Raw genomic sequence first — 19,440 nt, forward strand, 5'->3', positions numbered from 1 at the left:
GCAGGGGGCTCCACACTTGGACTGTGGCACTGTTCGGTCATTTTAGGGTATCCAGGGGAATTACTGCCTGCTTGGGGGGACCTCTTTCCCCTTTTTCATTAAAAAGCTGGATTTAGGTGACTGTGAGTGGCTCGTTTGCTATCCCGAGTGCTGCGGTGGGCTCTGCAGGGCTGGTGGAGGGAGCAATCCTCACCCAGCACCGTCAGCCAGGTTACACCCGGGAAGGGATTTACATGAACCATGTGTGCTTGTTGCCCAAAGGATGCCAAGCAGAACCCCCACCCCCTGCCCTGGGCACCTCCATCCTGAGGCTCCCCAAGATGCCACTGTTTTTCATCCCTCCTGGGAGCTGGGTAAAACCTGCCTGTCCCGTGCGGGGGGGACATGGCAAGGCAAGAGGGGACTGTGGCTTGCTCTTTAATGGGATAAATTCAAGTTGCGAGCCTCTTGCCCATGGGTTTGCATTAGTTACTGGCAGGAAAGCAGGAGTTGACGGTATTGAGGCATTGATGGCACTGCTGCACCTCCCTCCCGGGTCCTGGGCTCACTGCCCAGCTCCTCTCCATTTGTCACTGGCAGCCCTAAATCATTGGCTTACAGGTTGAAGGAAAGCACACGGCAAAGCGATGGGGGCAGGAGGGAACCAGGGGCTGGAAAGCAGTGGGACTGCCTCTGCAGATACAACCCATCAACCAAGGTGTTACTGGGAGAGGAGCAGTCTTCTGAGGTGCTTCCTCATGGGGAAGGCCAGGGCTGGCTTCCTAAATCCCCTCATCCTTGGAGAGGGCTCCCAGGGGCCACCCCACTACAGAGCACCCCTCTGTTCCCAGGAGAGCTCCTGTTTTCCTTGAGCAGGAGGCCAAGCAAGGGTGTATCAGTACAAAACCTCCTGTTCCCCATCCACTTGTCCACCTGTGGTTTCAGGCTCAGCGAGGGCTGGGGCTGCAGAGGAGGTGGTGCTGTCCGTGTCCTCCCACCCCGCTGTCCATCTCGCTCCAGTGACAAAGGCTGGCAGGCTGGTTTTCATATATATGCTTTTTAATATCATTAATTGTTACACTACACACAAACAGTAACAATGATAAATACTGCAATGGAAATGTTAAAAAAAAATATTATACGCTTCATGTTTTTTCAAACAAACATACTTTTAAAATAAATTAATGCATAAAACTGATGGTAGAAAAAAGAAAACCCAAAACAAACCACAACACAACTGATCTGTTTAAGGCAATACTCTACGTGGACGGGAACAGAAGTACAACAGTGTGCTACATGTTCTGAACAGGAAGAAAGAAAAAGAAGCCATACAAGATGCAGATTGATGCTTCAGGAGTAAAAAACTCCCAAAACCAGATAATAAAACCAATGGCCAAGTTAAGTGCAGCATTAATACACTCTGCATGTCAAATGATTAGCAGGTTCCTAACATGGACTAAGGTCAAACTACAACAAGTTTATCTTCCTAATTAAAAGGTTATTCAGGTCAAACCCTACATTTAATTCTACTTTGCATTTGGCTGTTTCAGCTATGTTTCACTATATGCAAGGACAGCCAGAAATTCATCTCGTGCTCTGAGATTAACACAAAGGTTGGGAGGTCTCTCCTGAAAGGCATTTCCATTAACTATATCCCAGAAGGATCCCATCTGCAGTGACCCACAAATGCCTCCCGCCACCCCCTCCCCTGGGCGCCAGGCACCGTGCGGTGGAAGGAGACCTTGGTAGCATTTGCTTGGGTTTCTTTCAAGCTGAGGACATGAAATGGAAATTCGGACTTGATCTGGACTCAGAAGAGGGCTGTCCCCCCACCTGCCAGGTTATCTGGAGCCTGCTGGAAGCGCAGCCTGCTCATTGCCAGCACAGGAGAAACCCAGCCTGTAGCCAGGCTCTGGATGCAGCTGTGACGTTTGCTATCAAAGCTGGTGTGAAGCTCCATACCTGCCCGGACAGCCAATCAACCCCAATTATTAATGCAGCCCAGAACTTGGCCACTGGAAGGTGGACAAAAATCTTAATGCCAAAAAAATCCCCCTCTCCCTCAAAATCAAAATCAAAAAGGAACAGTAGCCACTTCCTGCCAGATTCCCATCAGCTGCCACGTACGCAAGATTGGCAGTGCCGGATCTCACCAGCATCGACCCAGTACGTTCCCGGTAAGATGCGTGTCTGCAAGGTGCTGCCAGGGGCAAAGAAGCTTCCTGGGACATGGTCAGAGCCTCCTGTGCTGCCCTGCTGGGGTGCTTGTGGAGGAAGCCATGGTACACAAGGAAAGAAATCCAAGTGGAGTTACTAAAAATTAAGAATTGTGATGGCCAACAGCTATCCGGACTGCCTTGGGTTTGGGTGGGAGAGGGGGATGCAGAACTGGGCTGAGAGTCATTCTGGTGCAACTGCCTCTGTTGCTCATCACTAGTTCAAGGGAAAAAAAAAAAAAGATGATGGCTGCTTTGAGAAAAGAGGAGTAAAAGGAGGACGTGTGCAATATAACAAGGCTTGAGATTCTAGAACTAACCACTGGACACAGATACCGAAGTTTACCTGTGACAACTAGTTATACTTCTATCATTGCTGCTGCTTTCCCCCCTTCCCTTATCTGACCCTTCTCTAGTTTGAGAAGCTGTAGCTGTTGACGTGATGGTCAGCGTTGGTTCTCCCACCCTAGTTCCTGCACGGCGCTCTAGGTGACTCAGCTACAGGATGTGCCATGAGGTCTGGAAATCACACGGTAGACACAGACCAGCTCTGCATGCAAGCAGCACCTGCTTTCAGAACCCTTTAGAAAGTATTTAATGGTACTTTGTTTCCTTCTTTACTAAGGGTCCAATAACTCCTGTGGAAGGAGTTAAAAAGTGCAAAAAGGGAGGGAGGGGGGGAATATCTTCCTGAATTTTCTCCCCTGCAAAGACTTCATCCTCTGCAAGAGTTGTTCTCCCTGCAGAACTACAGCCCTACCCACGTGTTTCACAGCTGAGAAGGGGACCACTGACAGACTTCCACCTGTGCCTCCCCATGGGTCTCAGGCTCAGGCAGGTCTTGGACTGGGATCTCTGGTCCCAGTGTGCCCACAGTGCTGATGCTGGAAGGGTGACGGCACCCACCTGGGCTTGGTGGCTCACACCAAGGTTTTAAACTCGCTCAGGTGACCCTCAGCTCCACAGCCTTCCCCTGGCCACTCGGGTGGGTGAAGAGAAATCCCATCCAGCTCGCTGGCTCACCCACCATCATGCCTCTTGGGTCTCCTGCTGGTCTGATGTTTGCCTTGGGTTTGTCACCGGACAGAGGCAGCAACAAGCTGAACATACCTGCTATCCCAGCCAGCTTCCCCACACAAAGAAACAGAGCAGAGAAATCTGAGCTGAGGAAGGAGGCAGAAGTGACAAAAACCAGAAAGGCTGCTGTGAAGAGAGCTTGTCCAAATTTTCCAGCTCCCCATTGGTCTATATCACATCTCCTGATAAACTTTTCCTTTCCCAGATCATGCGGCCTTGAGGAAGATGAGTAACAAATGAAGATGCAGATTTCTTGGGACCAGTGCAGAAATGAGAAGGCAGCCCGGGCAGAGCAGTGCTTTCTGGAGACCTGACCTGGGGCAGCTGAATAGACAGATCGGGGAGAAATGTTGCTCTGGGAGGGCAAACATCTCGGCATGTAACGGGACTTATCTCAGCATGGCCTTTTGGTGGCCTTTTCTTTTCCTGGTGCCTACTGTGCTGGTTTCCAGTGCCATGCCTGAGACAGTCACATTTAAATGAGGCTTCTTTTGTACCTTCACTCCCTGATGTAATCCCACCGCCTCTATCGCCACTTGTTACTATGGAAATGGCTGCCTCACAGACCAGGCACAATCAGCCAGGAGAGCTCCTCCTAGGAGCAAACCCATCTTTCGCTGAAGCAGCTTTTTACAGAAAAAGAAAGCCTCAGACCCACCACCAGTTTCTGCTGGCAACTGGGTCTGGAAAGCAATGGGAAGACCTGTTCGCTGCAGGCGCCAGGGAAAGTCAGCGATGTCCTTCTCCATGCCGTGGCTTCCTGAATGCTTGCATGGGCCACGGTGCTCTGCTCTATGTAACCTCCATTAGCCCCTGGCCCTTACCTTCCAAGCAAGCTCAGCCAGGCTGCTGTGATCCTGGGATTGCCACCGATGTCAAGGGGGCTGAAGGAGGGTATGTAGCTGTAATTTTTGGGAAGCAATGCAACAGCTCAGTTGCACAACACAGGGAGTGAAAACTGGGATGCGAGCCCCTGTGAGAAACCTGCACCTGGTTAGTCTGTCATTATCCTCTCTATGTAATCCCAGGTCCCAATCTCTTCCTCTGTCTCTGGCCCTTCTGCTTCAGGGTTTGTGTGGCTCTGTAACAGGCACGTTCGTCTGGTGAGGTGCAGTTCAAGGTCTGGAGCAGCCTCTCGCACAAGAAGGCCTTGACAAGAAGTGACAAGGATGCCTTGTCCTCCTTGAGGTGAAAAGCACTTTAAAATGCAGACCTTCCCGTGCCTGCCCCTCAGGCTCAGCCTAGTCCAGCTTCCCCTGTAGCACTCTGCCCATCTCTGCAGATGTTTCTGAGACATGAGAACTAGAAAGAGAAGTGAGTTGTGAAGAGACAGCTCTGAAGGGTGCCAGAGGCCAAAGCCAGGGTATGTTCAGGGTGGCACATGCAGCCTGTGCTTGCTGAGCAGCCAGGTGACAAAGCCTGTTCTGTTCTAGGTAAGAGTGGCCATACTGTGTGAGTATGTCAAGGAAGAATGGAAAAATAAAGGAAGAGCCCAGACACAAGTGCCTCAGATCATTACATAAATGCTAAATATAAAAGCATGAAACTTCCCTGGGAATATCTCAAAAAAACCCTTCAGTGATCTCTTCCACCCAATTAAAATTCACTGTCTGAGTTGGAAATCCACTTGCACTCCTAAATTCCTTAAGTCTGCTAGCAGGGGATGGTGCTGTTGAACCACCAATTCTTCTTACATGTTCCCTGTGTCAGCGTGCATATTAAGTAGCCAGATGTGAATGAGCCAACAGCCAAATAACTGAGAAACATCCCATTGCCAAACATCTGCCCCCAAAGCTGTTTAATTTCTCTACTAAGCTCACCTTGCAGCCTTCTGGTACATGCAAGCAACATCAGAAGCTGGTAAACAGAAGGAGAGTAGAGTTGTGTTGCTGTTCTCTGCAGAACTTTGAAAATATGTGTAAAACTTTTATAGCATACTTTTTGCACCCTGTTTACAGATCTGTCCTATCAGTGGTGCCTGCCACACACTTGGCAACATCCATGCGGGGGTGGTGGTAGCATCCGGGGAAGGCAGGTTTCTCCTCTGCGCTGCAGAAGGGAATGGATGTCAAGAGGGGATGTGACCTGCCTGGGGTTGGAGCAAACACACGTGCCAAAAGCAGCGAGGGACCCCAGATCTCATTTCTGTGCTGATGGTCCAGCAGACTCTCTGCAGTACTATTTGGCTGCAGTGTTAGCTCAGGGACACGGTGTTTCTGGTGTACGCATCTGAAAACAAGCTTAGCTTGGTATCAGCACTGTACTGAGATAGATTAGTTTGGACAACTGGGATTTGCCCTAGGCCAAGGCAGCACTTGGCAACCTTTCCAGTTATTGCTTCTTTTTCTTCTCTCGTTCCATCTGGTGCCCAGCTGGGTCTTTCCTTCCTTCAAAAGCATCTTCATGTTTCTGTTGAGTCACATACAGGGTGCTGCACTTTTCAAGCTTCCTGCACGCCGTTGTACAGCTTGCAGGCCAGCCTGAGGACAGACTCTGCATGGAGAGGGAAGGTTTCTGCTCAGGATCTCAGATCAATGTGTCAGCCAGCACACAGCTGAGCAGAGCAGCTGTCTCCTTTTGGGAAAGGAGACGGAGAGCCAAACCAGAAGCAGTTGAGTCTGTCCTGTCCGTGGGTGAGCACAGCATCCTCAAGCCCCTCTGTGAAGCAGGCTTGGCTGCCTGCTTTTGCAATTGCAAGGCATCTACAAGCAGGATGGCCAGAAGAGCAGAGTAGGCTTGACAGCCAAATATACGCGTTGGGGATAGACGTGCAGCAACATCAGATATGATCCAGCGGCTCTTCCAAAGGTTGGCTTTAAGATATGCCTGATAGGACATCAAATGAGCCTCTGGGATGGTCACCTGGACATCAGCCTTCCTTCAACCAAAGGTTATTTATACAACCACAGGAAAAGCAGACTAGACCACGCTATCTAGAGCCCTTCCTCGACACTGGGAGGATACTTCCCCTCACACGGACATCTGGAAATAGGGGGGTTTGCAGACTGACTGGAGAGACAAGAATTGAGTGCTGAGACCTTGTAGTCCAAAGTTGACATGAAAGGGCTAAACTAACATCTGATAAGAGGAAGTGATTTGCCTAACCTCAGGTAATTTGGTGACTAAAATTACTTAAAATCCTAGCCAAAAAAGCCAATCTGGCTTTAGGATGGAATTTTCAAATTTAGGAATTTTCAAATGCAAATTCCTTTGTTAGTGGCACCAGCATCACTATAAGGAAGCTATCCTATTTGCGTGGTAATTTAGATGGACAGTAATGCAGCTTTTTATACTCCACAGCACTCCTCCCCCTGGTATTCTGTACACTTCAGACTGAAAATAGGGCCTGAAAAGACCGTATGGTTTGGTGCAAAGACTGGAACAAGGAATGCTTCGCTTTCTTGCAAGTAACCTGCAGTTTGGAGAGTACCCAGCAGCCCTGCAGATTTTAGGGCTTTCTAATGCTGCAACAAAGAGTCAGGGGCTGTGCTGTTTGCTTTTGTCTTCTCTGGGCCATGGCAGCAGATATACTGCTGATGTAAGGAGAACAGTGACAGAACAACCATGTATCTATACTCCTTCCTGGGAAGCCCCCACAACCTCCAGTGAGGGCACAAGGAAAACCTTCTGGCCAAAACACAAAGGTCTGAACACAAGACCAGACAGGGAGAGGCAAGCCAATTTGCTGTTAACACACACTGCTGGGCTGTCCATCGGATTCTGTAAAGAGCCAACAAACATGCCCCATGGTCATAACCTGATTAAGGGGCTGCAGTTCAGAAGGGTTAGTGGTCAGTTTTCTATGATAGCCACACGTGCATTGCCTTAATCCATTCAGCCTTCCTGATAATGACCCTACACAGGTAACTACTTTTCCCCACCCTTTCTACTTTATTCCCCTAATAAAATATATGAACACAAAGCATAGAGAGGAGAAGCCAAAAAATTGCCATTTTATGGTCCTGTACTGTCATGCCAAATCAACTATTTGTGCAACCAGCTCCTTCTGTGAGCAGGGAAAAACACTTGGCTTGTGCTTCTGTCTATTTGGAGGAAGCACTGGCCTAGTTCACATTTAAATTCATCTTCCTCCCTCACATGTGCAAATGAGTAGTTCCCTCCCAGGGACCGATGATACAAAACTGGGAGGAGTGGCCGACACGCCAGAAGGCTGTGCTGCCATTCAGCGAGACCTGGACCGGCTGGAGAGATGGGCAGGAAGAAACCAAATGAGGTTTAATAAGAGCAAGTGTAGAGTCCTGCACCTGGGAAGGAACAACTGGACGTATCAGTACAGGCTGGGGGACGACCTGCTGGAGAGGAGCTCTGAAGAGAAGGACCTGGGGGTCCTGGTGGACGACAGGTTGGCCATGAGCCAGCAGTGTGCCCTCATGGCCAAGGCGGCCAACAGGATCCTGGCGTGCATTAAAAGGAGTGCGGCCAGCAGGTCAAGGGAGGTGATCCTCCCCCTCTACTCTGCCCTGGTCAGGCCTCACCTGGAGTACTGTGTCCAGTTCTGGGCTCCCCGGTACAAAAAAGACAGGGATCTCCTGGAAGGAGTCCAGCGGAGGGCCACAAAGATGATACAGGGCCTGGAGCATCTTCCCTATGAGGAAAGGCTGCGAGACCTGGGTCTGTTCAGCCTGGAGAAAAGAAGACTGAGAGGGGATCTCATCAGTGTGTATAAATACCTGAGGTGTGGGAGACAGAGGGATTTGGCCAACCTCTTTTCAGTGGTTTGTAGGGACAGGACAAGGGGTAATGGCCACAAGATGGAGCACAGGAAGTTCCGCACCAACATGAGAAAGAACTTCTTCACGGTGAGGGTGACGGAGCACTGGAACAGGCTGCCCAGGGAGGTTGTGGAGTCTCCTTCTCTGGAGATATTCAAGGCCCGTCTGGACGCCTACCTGGGCAACCTGCTCTAGGGAACCTGCTTTGGCAGGGGGGTTGGACCTGATGATCTCTTGAGGTCCCTTCCAACCCCTACAATTCTGTGATTCTGTGATTCTGTGACCTTAAGTGGTTATGGTGGAAGCAGGTGCACATCACACAATGCAAAGGGTGTAGGGCAGTTGCAGGGTTGTGGGGTTGGGGAATGCCTCAGAGCACATGGCAGGCAAAAAACAGAAATCAGGGCAATAAAAGGACTTAGCAGTGGTGCCATGGGGCAGTGGTTACAGGGAAGGTCTGTCCTTCAGAGGGGAAGTTACAGCTGTGGGAGACACAATCTCAGACATCTACTTCCATCTTTGTCCTAAGACAAAGGTGGTTTGATGGAGAACTGTGCGATGTGCAGTCTGCCAAGGTTAACCAACGGAAACAGACACCTCATTGCTTGAGCAGGCTCACCAAAATACCCCAAGCTCCTGAGCAAAGGCTGTGGGAAAGGCTGAGTGTGTGCAGCCTGCCTGAAAGGCACAGACACTGACCCAGGAGGAGAAGTGCAATGGAGATGTTGCATGATACCAACGCTGAACTGCAAACTCCTGCTTTAGAAGTGTGAATGTTTAAAGAGACTTGGCCATGTCCTATAGGATTTAGTTTGACCATGTGGTTTCTATTTTCTGTTTTGACTACATTCCCCATCTGAAAAAAAGACTCCTGAGCTTTTCCTCCCTTTTAACCTCTCTTCCTACACAGTGCTGTTAGAGCTCTTCTCCCCACTGCAGACAACTTGCTAATCTCACACCTGAGCTAGCACTGGAGAGGAAGGCTGGCACACGAAAGAAGAAGCAAGGAATTAGGGACCTGAAGCTTTGTGCTTCTTTAGAAACATTTTTGAAATATTCCCCCTCAGCACTGCCACATGATGAGAAAGTGAGAGGAATTCAATAGAGGAACACTCTCTCCCTAGAGGAGTTGGCAAGTTAACCAGCACTTCTGCACAAGGAGGCAGAGATGCTCAGTAAACAAGTCTGCTCCATCCTCTTTCTGTTCCCTGGCAGATAGGGCAACAGTCCCTGTTTCGAGGAGGGGGCAAACACAGCTTTCACGGTTGCCTGCAGCTAGCTGCTGAATAATAAAGCCCAGGAGCCCTGTATGCCTGCTCTTTTGCTCATGCTGCGGATGACATCATGCCTTGCACTGCACAGAGTGAAAACGTGTGATGTTAAACAAGTGTCCTCTTCATCACTAAGAGAACTTCTTAAAGAGTCAGCTCATGATGTGCAAATTTCATACAAGGGATCTGTAATTCAGGGTGGAGATCAGGCTCTTTCTTGTGGCTCAGGGGAATTCTGATGGGAAACTTAGAATTGCCTTCGCTTTTTCCCTCCACCAGGCTCTAAAGAGAGTGCTGACATAAGGCAGGCAGTCTTTCTTCCTGGCTGAGCAGGAAAAGACACAGTTGTGGCTGTGTCAAAAGATTTCACCTCAGAGAAAGATGCCAGCCTATCCATCACCTGAATCCCATGTCTTCTGAAGCCAGCAGTGTAAGACTGAACAAGGAGAGGACATATTTTCTAAATCCAGAAATGATTTTGCATTTAAAACAATCTGTTGGTGAACTGGCAATTCAGCCCAGAAATCTAATGTAATGCCAGGTTTCCTGACTATTCCAGCATCAAATAAACATAATTGTTCCTGATGTGGGACTGCTCTAACAGAGCAGTTCACAAGGGGGCAGAGATGCAATAAACAGTAGTTCCCTCTCATGGCTTTTTTTTTCAGCTGAATCTGCTCATAATCCCTCTGTTGCTGAAAACTCCCCTAAAGTCTGACACCACCACGTTAACTAATGTCTCCCATAGGCACCAAGAGATACACTGTCAAGAGTACCAACAGCTGAGCTCCAAAAAATATGCTTTCTTCAACTAGCTTTTTCAGCACTGACCTTCAGACTGTACAGCTCGAGTCCTGTCTTATGCAGGACTCATTTTTTCTTAGTTGAACAAAGTTTAAGATTTTTGGAAGCAGATGGCTCTCACAGGACTTAAGTAGAAGCTGAAGTCAGTGTATTCAACTGAACTGAACTCATGATTATGGTATTCTCAGGCAAGGACTGAATCTACTGAGAGTATGGATGGATTGCAAATCAAATCTGATGTGTTTGGTGATAATTTAATGTGGTGCTAAGGGTAGATTGCATTGGGTATGTGACACAACAGCTCCAGCTACTACTGACTCACAGAGAAATGCCACCATCTTGCTCTCTTTGCAAGTGAATGAATTGTGTCATGTTGATCCTGGCTAGACTTGCCATAAGAAAGGATGCCCTGCTCTGTTGCCATTCTCGTGCCCTGGTCATGGTGTAATTTTGGTTACACAGGCAAATGAGGCTTAGTGAACTAATTATGAACTGACCTCAGGTAAACCCCCCTGACACCTCAGACTCACCCCTGATCTTGCAAATGGATTGTTTTTAGAGGGTAGGATTAACTGCAGCCCCATCTGATCCTTCCCATTCTGGAACTGACACCTTACAAAACATCTCTGGTGCCTACACAAACCCAGAAGTATCTCTGGGCCCTTCTGCATCCGCTCCCTGGACCAGTCAGTTCTGCCAGGCACTGCCTGGCACTTAGTTTAACTCTTTTGTTTAACCAGAGTTTAAAATAACTTATCAACCAATCATAAAATGAATTTTTTGGTTTCTCCTGGCTCCATGAACACAAAGAGGTGCACATCCTACCATAGGAGGAAGCAATGGCAGTTAAGTTTTACAGTTATAGTGGAAAGCACTGATCACAGCCTGCCGGCCTCACTACTGGATGTGACAGGCGGTGGAGGAGGTGGCTTGGCAACACATGCAGGTAGGGTTGACCGATTTAGGGGGGATTAGGTCGAGGTCCTCGTCATCTGGGATCTCATCTAACCGGTACCCGTCCTTTAGCAGCTGGATGTTCAAGTCTTGGTTGATCTGCTACAGACAAAGAGACAGTCAAACACTTGAGACTTCTTGCTTCTGACAGGTTGGAAGAGGAAGGAGGTCCCTTATTCTGGAATATATCTCCCACATACGATATGGGAAATATATATGATATTTAAAATGGGAAATAATGATAATAAACCAACTGGGAGCTGTGTAGTCCCTCCACTCAGTCTGGGGCACTACAGCATTTGAAAGGTGGTGGTAAAGCCACTTGGTTCTTTGTAATCTCAGATTCAAGTGCTGCCTAGCACTTTCACCTCTGGGTGAAAAACCCTTCAAGTCAGGGCCCACAGATGGCCCAGATCATTTGACCTGGTCCCTGCTCTTGGCTGTTTCTCCACACTTCAGAGGGATTTTGCCCCAGGAAGAGACACAAGGGGGAACAGTTTCCAGCAGCTTGCGTGCAGAATGGCTGCTCAGCACCCTGATTGTAAATCAGATCCTACAGAAGCAGCACCCAGAGGCTGAGCAACTAATTCACTGGAGAGCTTGGGAATACATTCAGAAACAATGCAAGGGATTAGCAAACATGAACTTCCTGCCATTTCTCTTTGAGAGGGCAAGAGTTCATATCTGTAAGTCCTCTTTGGAATTTCTGCTTGCTCCAAGTAAACACCCTCCAGGTGACCCTGACCCCCACTAGAACTGGAAATGACAGCACACCCTCAGCTCCTTTATTTGTGTCCTTGGCAAGTGGACGGTTGCTGAGCTGCCACGACAGACAAGTTGATGCTTTTGCACCACATGGGCACTGCAGGACTGAGCAGAACTGGGAAAAGCTTCAGTGAAGCTGACGGGAAAAACTCTGTGCTGTGGTGGTGTGGGGACGGAGCCAACTAGATCACTGGGGAAGAAAGAAACATGACACAGTTTCTGCCACGGCCCCTTACAGACTCACAGAGTTTACACCACTGGTAAATTCCTTGTGTAGCCGTTTCTGGCTACAAAAGGCCACTCTAAGGCGTTTCTGGATGCTCTAGTATCAGCATTCATGGCTGGGAAGAGAGAGTGTAACTCACCTCAGCTGATGAGTATCCCGAGGAGGAATATCTGGACATGTCGAAGTCATCATCACTGCAGGGAAGGACAAGACAGCAAAGAAGGAAACAGTTAAAGAGACCTGAATTCCCTGCTTAGTCCTATCCTTCTTGTGCTGTGAAGCTGCCCTTTAGGCACAGAGAATTTACATCAAGGGAGCCTGGAGAGCAACTTTCATCTGTGAACCTCAGACATTTCCATGAAAGTGCTCTTTACTCTTGTCTCTTCCTGCTTGTTTACATGCACAGACCAATTACGGCATATGCCAAAGGGCACAGCAAGGAAGGCTGCAAGTGGTCTGCAAGAATGGTTTCAGCAGGAGTTAGCTCCAGTGCTGTGCTTTGTCATGAAAACTTGCTTGCACCTTAACATATATCATCTTATTATCACTTTGCATACCTGTCCGTATCCAGGGCTACCAGTGGCTTTTCATCTGGACTCTGATCTAATGACGAATAGCCCTTATTGGGAATGACGAGCCTGAAATAATTAAATGTTCTCCATTAACCACACAGTAAAGCTCAGTACCACACATAGTCGTATCAAAGTCACATGATAGTTAAGCTTTCCCCATTTCACTTCTTTGCAAGTCCTCCCTTATTGGTGAAGACATTTAAATAGGTGCAATTCAGAGGAGGCAGGCTATGTCTCTGGGTAGCTCAGAGCAGATTTACAAGGACGGATGCTGGACATGCCTTGGGAACACACTCCTCCCTGGAAGACAAAATGATTGGGACACTCTGGGCTTCATTCTGATGAAACTGTTCAGTTCGCAGTGCTTGCCTTATCAGACTTCTGTGTTGTTTTTTTTCCTAGCAATGAGTACATGGCACTTGCAATAAGTAAGCAGGAGAAGGTATTCTAGCTAAAGGAAGGTATTATAGGATTGGAAATCAGGGATTTGGTCTTTCTGCCTGAGTCCCTACCCAGTCCCCATAACACAGAACTTGTGAAATCTCACCCCTAAATTTAGTAATATGAGAAGTGAGAACTAGTGGGTGCAGCATAAGAGCCCTGTCTGACTAGCACTTTTAAAATCCCATTATTCTATAAAGACTTTCAGTTCATCAGAAGTGTTACAATGGCTGATGATGACTTTGCACCTTTAATTGCCTGAGGGAGTCTGTGGAATGGAATATAGACTTCAGAGCCTCTAGGATAAGGAAAATACATTATTCAGTGGTATCCAGCTCACAACAGTTATTTCATCCACAAAACTGCACAAAGACTTGGGTTCATATTTAAAATAAGATCAACCAGACTGAGCAAATGGAGCAAGGTACTATGTTCAGCAGGTGGGAACTGCAAGATTATCATGGAAATCTCCTTATTCAATGGGTTAAATCAGATTCTCTCCCAAATAAATGATTGGTCTTTAACAATACAATGATGCAGCAGGGCTTCACTAAGAGTTTGGGAAAATCTAAAAATGATAATCCATCTCATCCATGCTCTAACTGCTCTTTAACCAGCTGCAATGCTCTTCTGCTCAAAAAATTTCAGAAAGTCATTATGATTTTAGTAATGTAAAGGCATTGAAGATGGGCAAGGCTCAGGGAAAGCAAAATATATTAAATGTTCTAACGAAGCAGATGTATAGGCTCATAACTAGTTGCATTTTCTTACTGCATTCATTGAAATGCAAGGCTAAATAAATTAATTGATGCAGAATTTCCAGGCTGCTGCATCAGGGTACTGCAGAAAATGGGATCCACTTGCAAAATGCAAAACCCCTTCCCATATCCTCCAGAGGTTCCTTCTGCTCCCTACAAAGCATGTAGGAAGGAAGTCAAAAAGCAAAGATGTCTGGAACTAAAACAGAAGCTGTGATCTGGCAGCTTGCCTATCCAGATACCAGAAGCACTCACTTCCATGCCTGCTCTCCATTTTTCAAGTCACTGCTCCACATACACTCACTGACAATTGTTACTACATTGTGAATGAACAAAGCACTATCAGGGGATCAAGGAGAACAGTCCTTTGTGGTGCTATTTACTTGATTAAAACAAATCACTACATCTTTTTGTTGAGAAATGTTTTTTTTCTTAGCAATGGAACTTCAACTTCTCTGCCACAGACTAAAACTGTGATAATGTTTTTGTCCTTGATTTAAGCCTTTTTCTCACATCCTGATTGCCTTTTTTTTCTTGCTTCCCAGTGTCCTTGGAACAAAGCTGGGTTTAAGTTGTACCTGCTTTCATCTGCAGGTATGAGCTTTTAGTCTTGGTGGTTTTGGTTGCTTAACATGGAATACTTTACAACAACATCTGCGTTTAGTTTATCTTTAGAGTGGACTACAATATCTGGCTGTGTAGAAGTAGTGCAGATGGTGTTGTGGGCTCTGCCTGTGCTTGCAGTGGGGATTGGCAGCATCACACCAACCTTGTTCACATTTTATTTGCTCTTAGGGAGGCTGAGCATGTTATGGATCCAGATTCTTTCACCTCTAAGGCTGGCTGTGCCCCTGCCTCAGAAGAAGACTCAATGGTGAAGGGAACCTGGTATCAGAGGCCGGATTTCAGAAATTCATATAAGTAATACTGAAGAACAATGGCCTCGGGGAAGGAGGAGGAAGTGGGGCAGGGACAAAGAGAAGCAATACACTTTGAATGAAAGAAGGAAAACATATTTGATGAGGAGAAGAGCAAAAAAGGGGAAATGGCTTTAGCTTCTTCTCCTATAGAGCCTGGAAGAAGCCAACAGTTCAGACATAAAGAGCAACTAGAACCTGGATGTTTTGCAGTGTATCCCACTGGAGTCTCTCATTGTACTGCAGCCTTGTGAACAAGGTTGTGACATTTCTGCCTTCCTGGGGTTGCCCTGTCTATGGCAGGACAGAGCAAACCATTCTGAGGTATCGTGAGGGCTGTGTCCAGAGTGCTGCTTGGTTCCTAGAAAGCCAAGGGAGCTGGGGGATGAGGAATCATGGGCCAGCAAGAGCCTGTGCCAGGCATCTCCCAGCTCTCCATACAGGAGCAACAGAGCTTGGCTACATCTGCTACTAAAGCAGTTGCTGCAAACCTGTGTTTTTCAGATCCCAAAGGAAGCTTCTAAAAGCTGTGTGAAAAGTAACTAAGAGATGTGAATCTATTGCCAGCAGGCTTAGCTTGTCTGTGCAGGGTTCTCCACATCCCTGAACACTGCTCAGATGTCCATGGATGGCATAAAACTGAGCTGGCTGTTCTAAAGCTTTTGTCAATGGTCGTCAGTGCTCTACCCTTCCCAAACCAAATCACTCTTCCTTCCACTGGCACCTCTGAAACAGCAGCCCCTCCAGGCAGAAGTAACTAATTTTACAGGAGGGCATCAGCACTTATCCTCTCTCCCTTACTATCTTCCCCCACTAATTTCAGTGTTTCTAAATCTCTAAAGCAGCAAATCTGCTACTATTCCTCTTGGGAAGCTATTGTGCAGCCTAATGCCAAAAGAATCCAAGTCTTCCCAGCTTGCATTTGGGATACAAAGAGGAGCAGTGGGTACGGAAAACCCAGCTGGGCATTTGCAGAATTTCTTACTGCCAGTAAGGGCCTGGCACCTTTACGTGGTCTCAACAACCAAATTTGGAGCAGTGTAGCATATTTTACCAACATTGCAGGTGCTTACAAATAAAACTTGACAAAGTCCTGGCATGATTTATGACTGCTGTTGTGGGTTTTGGGAACTAATTTGAAACAAAGAACCTCATCTGTTGGATGTATTGCACAGAGAGAGGCTCTCACCTACAGCTCCTATGCTACTTAATATATGGTAATCCATGCAAGTTTCTCATTCATCAACAAAAACACAGCTTTAATGCAGACTCTGCTGTCATTTTAAATAAGATCCTCCAATAAAAATTGCCACCTTTCTCATAGCATGCAAAGAGTGCAATCCTGTTGACTCAGTGGGTTCCTGCCCCTGAATGTAGGCAAACAATACACAATTGTACTGATGCCTGCATGGAAAAAAACAAAACAAAACAAAACAAAAACACACCAGAAATACTCTGAAAGAAAGTATTCAGGTAAGAACTTCTTTGTTTACAGAGGTTTGTAGCACTGTCTGATACTGTCATACAGAGATGAGCCAAAGCAGCCCCAGCAAAGTATGACCATGCTGTTTGCAGTGTGGAGGAGGTGTATAGCAAAGCACGCAGAGATGAATTATACACAAGCCTTCATTAAGTTAATCAGTATGGGGAAGAGGGCATTTTCAAAAAGAAGCAGGGGAACTATTGGGATAAAAGCAGCCAAGTCAGAACTAAGCTCTAAAACAGTTTGCTGTTACATGAAGCAGCACTGTACGCTCTCCCACTGGTAGGATTACAACGTTACATGAGGATGCCCAGAGCATTCGAGACAAACATATCAAACCTCTGATTTTCACAGAATGATCGAATCACAGGAAGGTTTGGGTTGGAAGGGACCTTAAAGATCACCCAGTCCCACCCCCCTGCCATGGGCGGGACACCTCCCACCAGCCCAGGCTGCCCAAAGCCCCATCCAGCCTGGCCTTGAGCACTGCCAGAGATGGGGCATCCACAGCTTCTCTGGGCAGCCTGTGTCAGTGCCTTGCCATCCTTACAGTAAAGAATTTCCTCCTAACATCTCATCTAAATTCTCTTCATTTAGTTTAAAACTGTTCCCCCTTGTCCTATCACTACCTTCCCAGGTAAAAGCCGTTCTCCAGGCCGGGCTCCCTCTGCCTCCTGCAGGCTGTATTGTCACTCATCCTGGGCCCAGCTGTCCCCACGTTCCCCCATGGGACAGGATGCAACACAGCACGGTGTTTGGGAAGGGCCATCACTGCTCTTGCTGTGTATTTGTAGGGGAATAGCAATGAATGTTGTTCTTGTCATCTTAAGGCCATTAGGGATTGCAGCTTAGAGCACAGCTGAGTTTTCCAGTCCTTTACCTTGTCCGTGCCATCACATTGTTCTTCTTGGGCTGCTGATTAACTGGGCTGCCCATGTTGCCGTTCTTCAGAGAGCCCTTCCGAGCCAGCTCCCTCTGTTTCTCTGCATATGGGATACAAAGGGGAAAAGCAAAATTAGGGCACCAGCCTGGCAGGTCACCATACAGCTACAGAAACCCAGATTTGATTGCAGCAAAAGGGATTGCAGAATTAATAGCACAGGACATGAGCACTCCATCTCCCAAGCAGACACAGCAAAGGCCGGAGGAGCTGTGTCCCGTTGCCTCCGAGGTCCCTAGGGGCTAAAGCTCATATGCCCTGCCTCGCAGCAGCCTGCTGACCAGGCCACACCACGACAGCCATAGAGCTTCTGGATGCAGGCCGGGACTGTCCCGCTAAGGCTGAAGAAGGGCAGAACCCCTTCCTCTGTGCAGCTATGGGCTCTGAGACTGCACTGTATGCTGGGCAAGGGAATTTATCCTTTTACATTTTCTCCTATTCAGGCTGACACTGAGGGGCCCAGCTGGGACAGAAAAGAGCCTCCGTCAATGCAGCACCGTCATTTAGTGTTAGTCCAGCCTAGCTTGACACCATGCCTGAGTTATTACCACTTCCCTGGCTGGCAACTCAATGGACTAACACACCCTACAGCAGAAAACGTTGCTGCCTCCCTGTCCTGGTTTCAGTTAGGACAGAGTTAATTTTCCCTCATAGTAGCTGGTAGGGTGCTATGTTTTGGATTAGGATGAGAAGAGCGCTGATAACATGCTGATGTTTTAATTGTTGCAGAGCAGTGTTTACACCAGGCCAAGGACTTTTCAGCTTCTCGCTCTGTCCTGCCAGCGAGCAGGCTGGGGGTGCAGCAGGAGCTGGGAGGGGACAGACCCAGGACAGCTGACCCAAACTGGCCAAAGGGGTATTCCATACCATCTGACGTCATGCTAAACAATATATAGGGGTGGCTGGCCGGGGTGGGGGGCCGGCTGCTCGGGGATAGGCTGGGCATCGGTCAGCAGGTGGTGAGCAATTGCATTGTGCATCACTTGTTTCATACACATTATTATTAGTAATACTATTATCATTATTATACCCCTTCTCCTCCTGACAGCCTGTGATGTCCCCAGCGTGTCTTCCTCTTTTATCCCACATTGAATCTTGCGAGCTTTATTTCTTTATTTAAGTAAAGTAAAAAAGCTGCACATTGTGCAGCTGTATTTTTAAACAGGCTATTGTTTGCTTAGTTTTCAAAGCATGTTCTATTTGCTGCTGAAATGTACCTTAAACCTCTGACAGTACGTGGGGCTTTCTTTGTGTATTCATTGCAAGAGGGGATTAAAATTAGCTTCTCGTTTAGGAGAGGCTATTTCTCTTCTTAATAACTTCTCACCACAGGATCATAACCAGAGTTCAGGTCCAAAAGCTAAGCCTTCTGCAGGAATGCAGCATTTGTGCTGTATTAAATCATCCCTGCCTCCAGGATAGGAGGGATAGGAGCCCATCTATGATGGGCTATCATATAAACTGATATTTAGTTTTCTGATTCAAAGCAATCAGTTAGCAATTGGCCACAAAAGCTGAGCTAACTGCCCCAAACTCATCCTGTAATGTCAGGCAAGTCTGGTAGGGAAAAGCAAAGTGAGAGACCAGCAAGGCAGGAAAAGGCCTAGTTAAAAACATTCTCCAGAGTGTGAGAAAATGCTGGAAACTACTTTTGTGTCATGCCTGAATAATAGGGGTTTACCAGACTGCTGGCTGGGGAACCTGAATAATGAATTCATTTTGTTTCTGCTTCCCCTGGGGTGTGTGAAATGTGCTGATATATTTTTCTCTTGCAGATTTTATTCCCCTTGGAGAGAAAAGCACCTGTTGCTTGTTGTGGGAAAGCTGCGTGCCTACCCAGGTGTGCAAGGGTGAGATAGGCCAACTCTGTCCTTAACACAGGGGTAAGAGCAAGGAAATGTGTCCATGGCCGCCTTTTCTGACGGATGAACAAGCGGCAGAGATACCTAGATACTGTGGCTGAGGAACCTGCAGAGAAGAGTATATACTCATACAAACCATGCCCAGCGCTGCTCCTGCTGACAGCAGAGGTAAATAAAAGCTCATTGAAGTTGGCAGGGGAAGGACCAGACCTATAACTCTCTTTGGCATGAGCAACAAAGAGACTGATACAGTATCGAAGTCAAAACCTTAAATCACAGTAATTTCTCATGACTGGAACTTGCAAATGCAGTGGTTATCTTTGTCTCCAGAAAAAAAAAAAAAAAGCTGGTATTTTGCAGGCCATGTGAATGGTGCTATTCAAACATAGAGGGATAAAGTGGGATTTTATGGAGGCAAAGGTTTACAACCCTAAATACAAAA

The 19,440-nt window shown here is 47.4% G+C and overlaps 1 protein-coding gene across 3 annotated transcripts in view; it reads right to left on the reverse strand.

Annotated features, from left to right (window-relative positions):
- Positions 1–880: 880 nt before the first annotated feature.
- Positions 881–19,440, reverse strand: part of LOC125181524 (protein FAM219A) — a 157,351-nt gene continuing 138,791 nt past the window's right edge. Inside the window, exons 3-6 of one of the 3 annotated variants that reach the window (XM_066986971.1) lie at positions 17,077–17,179; positions 12,583–12,663; positions 12,165–12,219; positions 881–11,136 (exon numbers count right to left, since the gene is read on the reverse strand). In XM_066986971.1, coding sequence (XP_066843072.1) covers positions 10,978–11,136; positions 12,165–12,219; positions 12,583–12,663; positions 17,077–17,179 — 398 coding nt within the window. In that variant the 3' untranslated portion in view covers positions 881–10,977. The remainder of the gene's footprint in view (positions 11,137–12,164; positions 12,220–12,582; positions 12,664–17,076; positions 17,180–19,440) is intronic. The other 2 variants (XM_066986970.1, XM_066986969.1) reach the window with 2 other exon arrangements.

Source organism: Anser cygnoides, chromosome 36 (genome assembly GCF_040182565.1).
Source record: "Anser cygnoides isolate HZ-2024a breed goose chromosome 36, Taihu_goose_T2T_genome, whole genome shotgun sequence".
Lineage (NCBI taxonomy): Eukaryota > Metazoa > Chordata > Aves > Anseriformes > Anatidae > Anser > Anser cygnoides.